Source organism: Alligator sinensis, unplaced genomic scaffold (assembly GCF_000455745.1).
Source record: "Alligator sinensis unplaced genomic scaffold, ASM45574v1 scaffold1238_1, whole genome shotgun sequence".
NCBI classification, from domain to species: Eukaryota; Metazoa; Chordata; order Crocodylia; family Alligatoridae; genus Alligator; species Alligator sinensis.
In genome coordinates this window covers 559,072-566,916 of record NW_005842436.1, presented here as the reverse complement: position 1 = coordinate 566,916, position 7,845 = coordinate 559,072, and the positions used below count along the sequence as shown (strand labels likewise).

The following is a 7,845-nucleotide window of genomic DNA, read 5'->3' as shown; positions in this document are numbered from 1 at the left end:
GATGGTTGAGACAGTTATTTAGTATGGTTGTCTTGTTTTGTGTTATAGGGATTATGGTTTGTTGCTGTATCCAATGTTTACCTGTTTTTATATCTCTTCAGGCCTAAGGTGAATCAAATGATTTTACAAACAAAGAAAGCTGATGATACTAGATTTGTGTTAAGCCAAATTGAATGGAGCAATCATAATAATAATTAAAAATGCTCCAGAGGGGGGAATGTAAGGAGTGACCTAGAAAGCACTACCCGAAGACGAAGCAGAAGAGAATGTTATGTGACGAATGCCCATCTGCAATGATAAGGAGGAGACAGTCTTAGATAAAGAGGGCTTGAAAATAAAAGCAGAAGAGTACTGGGTTAAAGGGCTCATTAAAATACTAAAAATCATGCCCCTAGGTGGGGAAGAAGTATGCTAATGAAACACACATGTATGTAAATGAGCTACATGGCTAAAACACAGGTATAGAGACATGCTCAGTAAAGAACTCCTTGCGTTACTCCTTACAACCAATCAGCAAACAAGCACGCTGGTGAAAACTTGAAAACTCCTGTATAAAAGATGCTTAGATATAGTAATCTGGTGTGCTTGTTATGTGAAATTATTCCGCTCGCACCTTTTTATTGCTAGCAATAAACCTTCTTTGTACTTTCACCCCTGGTATCTCTATTGGCCTTTGCATACCGGGCATGATCCGAGACTTGAGCTGGGGCTCAACACAGGGAGCTTCTGCTCCGATCACTTGGCTCAGAGCAGGCCTCATGTTACAGTACCCTAGTCCCAACGCTTAGGTTGTCCCCACCAAAAGGCTCCATGGACAGGGGGAAGGCATAGCCCTGCAACAGCGGGCTCCTAATCGCGTTTTCTCCGATGAAGGCGGAGCCGGCCACAGCGAGGCCCACCCCGAAGCTGCCAACGCTCCCGTAGCTGCTCGTCACCGCCTCAAGCTTTGCGCAGCCGGGCCCGGAGGTTTCCCAGCCTCCGGCTAGCACGTGAGGGTGGGAGTTTCCGCATCCTCCTGCCCGGCGGTGGCTTTGGGCAGGGACTGAACAGCCGGCAGGAGAGCCCCGCAACGGAAGCGGGAAGATCGCGGCTCTCTCCCCGTCCCACTCTGCACCACATGCGGCCGCTCCTGCCACGTGGTCAACAAGGGTCGTGGCGCACCGCAGCCTATGGCAGTGCGGAAGAGTCAAAACACCCGCTTCCGCGGCTGGCTGCGGTGCGGCACGTGAGAGGCGCGCCTATTGGTCAATCGGGCTGCTGCGGCCGTTCCCTCGGGTTGTGGGCAATGGGGCTGCTGCGGCCGTCCCCTCGGCCACTCAAGCCGCTCGGGTTGGGCGCGGCTGCGGGTTGCTACAGTTTCGCAGGGGTGATGAGGGCGGGGCGAGTGCCGGAAGTGCATGACCGGAAGTGAAGGAAGCGGAGCGTGGCGCTGACGCTGAGCCGGGCCCTGGGGGGCTGCGCGGCCGCCGACGACACCGACTGGGTCCGGCTGCCCAGCAAGTGCGAGGGTGAGCGCGGGGAGCAGGGGTCGGGCTCTCTCCCGGGGGCCGCGATTCTGGGCCACGAGCCGGACCCGGAAGCTTCGCGGGGCCCCGGCCTGAGCTGCGGGCAGCAGAGGAGCCCCTGGCGCTGCTGTGCGAGGGGCGGGGGCAGCCTCCCCGCGAGCTCTAGGCAGGGCAGCGCGGGGGTGGTGTGAGCACCTAGTGGGGAGCAAGATCCTGCGGACCACAGCAAAGCATCGACACCGGTGGTACTAGTGAGGGGGATGAGTGGACAGGGAGGACGCGCCTAAGAAAGGCCTGAGGGCGTGGTCTTCTAGGGAACAGGTGTGTTCATGCAGGTAAGACATTTGAGAGAAGGCCCAGCAGTAAGAAGTGGATGCTGTCAGTAGGCTGCAAGTAGTAAGAGTAGAAATAAGTCATGAATATGCAGGAAACCAAATGGTATGAAATAGCTTGGGAGTTGGACTGCTGGAGAACTGACCTATTGGGCTACACCTTTGAATGCCCTGGCCAGACTCTGAGCTGTCTGACCAACAGGACAGGGAGTAAGACCTTGCTTGCACAGTAACTAGGATAGGAGTGTATGCTGCGCCATGATTAAACATTAGTAGATGGGAAATTTCTGCATCTCAAGTATTCTTTCTCTCAACAACTCACTGGTTCCCTGATCCAAGCATTTGGGATAACACCTTGGGTCTAAAAAAGCTTGAAACCCCCTGACTTAGAGGGGCAGCTGGGGATTTAGATCCAGCCTTGCCCCCTTCCCCCCTGCACCCATGAGTGTGTCTGGAGAGCACAGGGCTCAGGCCTGGGGCACTGATCTCCTTCACCTTGGGCCTTCTGGCCCTCTTCCTTCTAGTGCCTATCCCTGTGCTTTGCACCAGCTGCACTTCCTGTGGTGGGGTGTGAGGGGGGAGGGCAGAGTAAAAAAAGGGAACTGTTATTGCTGGCTCCAGTGAACCTGTCTGATGCTGTCTGACAGTAGGAACTAAGAGAGGAGCCAGGGGGAGAAATTGATGTCTGGAAAACCTGATGCCTGAAAAAGGTGACTGAACCTGACAAGGATGGGAAACATAGGGAGAAGGGACTTTGGTGATCAGAGAAGGGTCATCAGGAGAGGAGAAAGTCCAAACATGAGGCTCAGTGATATAAAGGTAGGTGAACTGCTTGCTATGGGTGCTGAAGCAGACCCTGAACTCTCAGGAGTTTGAGAGACCTGATAAGCAGTTATACAAGAATTCAGTGATTTCTCATACCACAGCCCTTTGAACTGATGCAAATGTGAAAGCACCACCCCTGTATCAGTAGAACTTTATTTGGGGTTACACAATTCTGGAGCAGGAGTTCTGCATGCATCTGCCCATCCTGATGTATTGTGCTGGTCTCCAAAACACATCCCCATGCTGCTTTTACATCCTCCCTTTTCCTGGCAGTTCTGTTTACCTGTATAGTTTCTGCTGCCCTGGGGTCATGGCAACTGGATGTTGGCTCCCTGTTTGAATGCTGGCCTGTGGCATCCTGCTTTCTGTTCAAGTGAGTGCTACCCACTAGCTTTTCAGTTGCTTTCTCATTGTGCCTGCAGTTGGAGTCATGCTGAGATCCTAGATCTTCTAAAACTATGGCTGAAGCAAAGTTGCAGCTTAAAACTCCCCCAAAACACCTGCAACTGGGAGGTATATCACAGTAGGGACCAGCAGGATTCTGTGCCATGCCATGCAGAGGTGAAGGACTTAAAGCAGGTCTACAAGCAGACAGGATGTTTACTTCTGGCTGGGCCCTGAATGAGCTGGCTCATATTGCAAGGAGCTGGACTGGGTCATGGCAGGAGATGCCAAAATTGAGCCATATTTTGTGACCGATGTCAGGAAGGAACTAGGTAAATTTGTGCTCATGGATTAGAGGTGTCCTTGCATGGAAAAGTTCTCAACAATCTGCCTCCCAAGGGCTAAGTTGGGCACCCATACAGCAAACCTACAGACTCACTTCTCTACAAGTCTTCACTAGCCAGCCTCCTGCCACCAGTGATATTCAAACTTCAAGTATGAAGAGCACAGTAAACATGCATGCCTTTGCATTAGTTCATACTACACATCTAAATGTGGTCAACTAGAATTTTTTTTATTGGCAGTAGTCTGTGCAGTCAAAAGGATTTTTCTTTACAGTGACTTGCTTGAGCACTAAACCCTCTGGCATGGTTGCAGTGGCATACTGGAGCAGCATTGTCAAATTTGTCAACCCAGAAAAGGCATTTTCCTTTATTTTTTCTCTAGCTCTGCAAGTATTTTTCACATTAGTAGTTTTGGTTTCTCTGGCAGAGCCATGCCTCCCCAAAGATTTAAAAACCATTCTGAACAGTCTCATGAATGAGAAGCTACAAGTGCTAATATTCCTGCATACTGTTGCTAAAAATTGGCATTAATAGTGCATCACACTTTCAGCACCTTTGTGGAGGTAAAAAGGTGCTTCAGTCAAGCCCTGACACTGGAGGGCAGCCCTGCCATCTCCATATTTCATGAATATGTTGCTCTGCTCTGGCACTCGCACTCTGTTTCTTTCCCTGCTTCCACCCCCTCTCCAGGCACTACCCTTGCGAACAGTAATGCATATCTAGCAGAATTTCCATTCGTCTCCCAAAGCAGGTATTTTCTTTGCTGTTTCATCATACAGCAGAGGAACATTATCTTTTGCAGAGACTGCTCCAAGCCTGGAGGAATTAGTGCTGAGCATATAGCAAGCCAAGTCACCAGAGCCATGTGAAAGTTCCCAAGGCAGGCCACAGTAGGCTAGAGGTGGAACCATACCCCAAGGACCTCTCATGCATTCCAGGGCTAAATGTGCCTGACAAAGCGGCAGGCAACCTCTAAGTCTAAACCAGCAGTTCTCAACCTTTTTTGTGCCAGGACCCATTTGTAAACATCAATGCCCAGTCTCACCCTAGTAAATAGTCCAAGTAGAAAACAGCCCCTTGGTCCTGCTGGTGCCCCTCATACCCAACCACAGCCCCTCAGTATTGGGGTGGGGGCACGTGCCCCCCAGATGTGTGAACCCACAGCTGGCATGGGGCTGCAACCTGGCTGGACCAGCACAGGCAGGGGCCGCCTCCATGGCCCAATAGGCAGAACTCTTTGCAGGAGGGCCAAGCAGGGCAGTGAGACTCATTGCTGCCACTGCTGCTAGAGCTCCCATGCCAGCCACGCTGCCAGCAGCATGAGGAGTAATGGATGGGAGAGGGGCCGCACTGCCCTTGCCATTTCCTGCCACCAGCCACTTGTGCGCCAGGCCACAGTTCTACCCTGCCGCCATGGCCCAGCTGCCTCTGCTGCTCCCCTTAGGCAATGGCTGTACCCTGGAGAGGAGGTGGGGTGGCAGGCAGCGTGACCTGTGCCCCTCCCTGCTCCCCCTGACAGGTCATCTATGCCTGTTTGAGGCACAGTTCTGCTAATACATTCATGACTGTGATGGGTTCCCAAAACCAGGATCCTTTAGCCAAAATCCCATTTGTTCTTCCCTCATGTAGATGCACAAGGCCATCCTGACTGTGCCCCAGTAGTTGTCATCTAGGAGAAAGCAATCTTAAACTCCTCAGATGATAGGCAAATCTCATCAAAACCTTCATCCTTTCTTCTTGCAGAAGTTTCATATTAGACAGTGTACAGTCAAAGTCTGAGGTTCAAGCTGCTTGGTTACCTGGTCTTAAAGCAAGCTTTAGCCATCTGGCTTTTAATTTCCCTAAGATGCCAGGTAAACTACCATGTAACAACCAGTACCTGTTTTCAGGAGCTGTTGCTGCCCCATAATATAAGATTAACATGCACTTGTGACAGAACCAATGCAATAGAGGGATTCTGATGTGGCATGTACCCAACAATGGGGTACCAAAAACACTTCTGTTGAGTGTTTCCACTTGTCAGCATCTGTGCACTGAAGATACAACTCATCCATGTGGGGGTTGCTATAGCTTGCTAGTGTGCAATGCCATTTCTAGAAGAGAGAGTTTGTGGAATGGGAGGAAAGGAATCCTAGGACTCTTGGCAGGTGACCCCTTGGTGGTCTCCCATAGGTGTAAATCTGAGATTCTTGTGTTTCTGTTCTAGGAATTGCAGGAATACTACATTTTACAGCAGCCCGCAGGGTAGTTAGCAGGCACCATGGATTTGAATGAAAACCTTACTTAGAGTTCCAAAGATAAATAATGTATTGGATCGTATTTCTCTCCTGTCTTCCAGTGAATAAGGCCTGTCCCATTATCTACTCAGAAATACTCTGGAAGTCCTTGGAGCAGGCAACAGTCTGGATAGCAGTCGCCTTTTCCCCACTCTCAGTTCTGAAGGCTGCCCATCATGCATCCTGTCTTCGGCAATCCCTCGCAGTTGAGAGCGATTGTCTTCCATGGTTGTTTTATATGCATGTCCAAAGATGGCTGATGAGGCCTATCCGGAATTGACAGACACTACTGCAGCTCGGACATGTGTTTTTGTATGGGGTGGGTGGCACTGGATTCTTGATTTGCTCTGTGACGCATTGTTTCTGCCATTCCCACTTTTCCATCTGTTGTAGTCATGAGGTTGCAAAGTACCGAGATCCCTCCAGCAGACTCGTCCTCCATTTGGGGCACTCCTGGATGATAGTCTCCCACAAGTTGACATCAATGTTCCATGTTCTTAAGTTGACCTTGAGCGTGTTCCTGAAGCACTTTCTCTGCCCTCCTCTTGAGCGTACACCTTAGCTGAGCTGGGAGAATAAAACTTGCTTCAAGAGTCTGAAGTCGGACGTCTGGATGACATGGCCAGCCCAACAAAGTTGATAATGAATGATCATCGCTTCAATACTCATGGTTGCTTATGGGAGGACACTTAAGTTGGTGCATCTCTCTTCCCACTGGATTCAAAGGACCTTCTGCAGGCAGCGTTGATGGTACTTCAACAACTTTAGATGTTTCCTGTACATTGTCTCTGTCTTTGAACACCCATTTCTTCAGACGTCCAAAGGCTGCATTTGCATGTGTGAGGTCATGTTGGATTTCTTCGTCGTGTCAGCCTTCTGGGAGAGCTGGCTTCTGAGGTACAGGAAATCAACATTCTCCAGAGTTTCACCATATATCTGGATTACCTGAGCTGGGGACTGTTCATTAGAAACTTGTTGGTGAAGGACCTTAGTCATCTTAAAGTTAAGCATCAGTCCTGTTTTCTTGTAGGCCTCAGTAAAGACGTCAATGACTGCCTGAAGGTCTGCTTCCGAGTAAGCACGCACTTCACTACAGCATCATCGGCATACTGGACCTCAGTGATTGAGGTCAGGGTGGTCTTGGTTTTGGCTCAGAGTTGGCTGAGGTTAAACAGTTCAGTAGTTGAGCTCCACTCTGGCTGGAAGCTTGTTGGTGGTCAGATATACCACTAGTGTTGCATACACAAATGCTGTGTGCATTTCAGAATTTCCTCCCTTTCCCCCACTTCCATCCCCACCCCCAAATTTCAGGGTATACATATCTGATAGGTTCTTCACTTATGACGCTGTTAATTTGCTGTAATATCCTGTCAATGTTGGAAACGTTGCTATGAAAAATGCAGTTAAACTGTCTTTGGAAGATTACAACAGTTAATGCTTTTACTTCTCCCCACATTCCAAATCTTAAGAAATGTACTTATTCTGTGCACATGTGTAGTTTACTGTGCCATCCTAACCATGTGTTCACCACTTACAGCCAATCTTACAACTACAGGTTAAATATTGGCCACCTTCTCCTTCTTTACTGGCTCAGGCCAGGCCAACGTCTGCCATGCTCTTTATTCACAGGCCATTGTTCTCATGTGTTCTCTACATTTGTTGCTGCGTTTCTGCTTCTTAGTGGCAGGCTACATGGGTTGAGTGCAGACTTCAGCTACCTTTTGCTGTGCACAGTGGTACATCCTGGCAATTATCTCACAACTAGCCAATTGCCTGACAAGAGTGAGGGGGGGCGGGGAGCAGGTGGGGATGGAGCCCGGTGTGCTGCTGCGGCCCCCACTCCCACCCCCAGCAGCAGGGGGGAGAGGAGAAGCAGGCCTGGCCCAAATGTGAGTGAGAACCGGGCCCAAGAGTGGGGAGAAGCTGGGCCACCACAGCGGAGTGGGGGGGGGGAAGCAGGGGGACGGGAGGACCGGGCTTGGGGCCGACGCGGGGAGAAGGAGTGGGACCAGGCTGAGAGGAAGGAAGCCCACTCCTTACCTCCCCCCACTGCTGCCGCATGGGGCCGGGCCTACTGCTCCCCCCTCACCGCTGAGGCAGGACGGCTTCTCCTCCACTCAGGCCCAGTCCCATTCCCTCCTCCCTGCCCACCGTCGGCCCCCAAGCTTGCTCCTCCCAT

At 50.7% G+C, this 7,845-nt stretch overlaps 1 protein-coding gene across 1 annotated transcript in view; it reads left to right on the top strand.

Moving 5' to 3' along the window:
• Positions 1–1,169: 1,169 nt before the first annotated feature.
• The window catches only part of CNPY3 (canopy FGF signaling regulator 3), a 13,371-nt gene continuing 6,695 nt past the window's right edge, over positions 1,170–7,845 (top strand). The window contains exons 1-2 of the mRNA XM_014523035.2: positions 1,170–1,225; positions 1,414–1,508. Coding sequence (XP_014378521.1) covers positions 1,170–1,225; positions 1,414–1,508 — 151 coding nt within the window. The remainder of the gene's footprint in view (positions 1,226–1,413; positions 1,509–7,845) is intronic.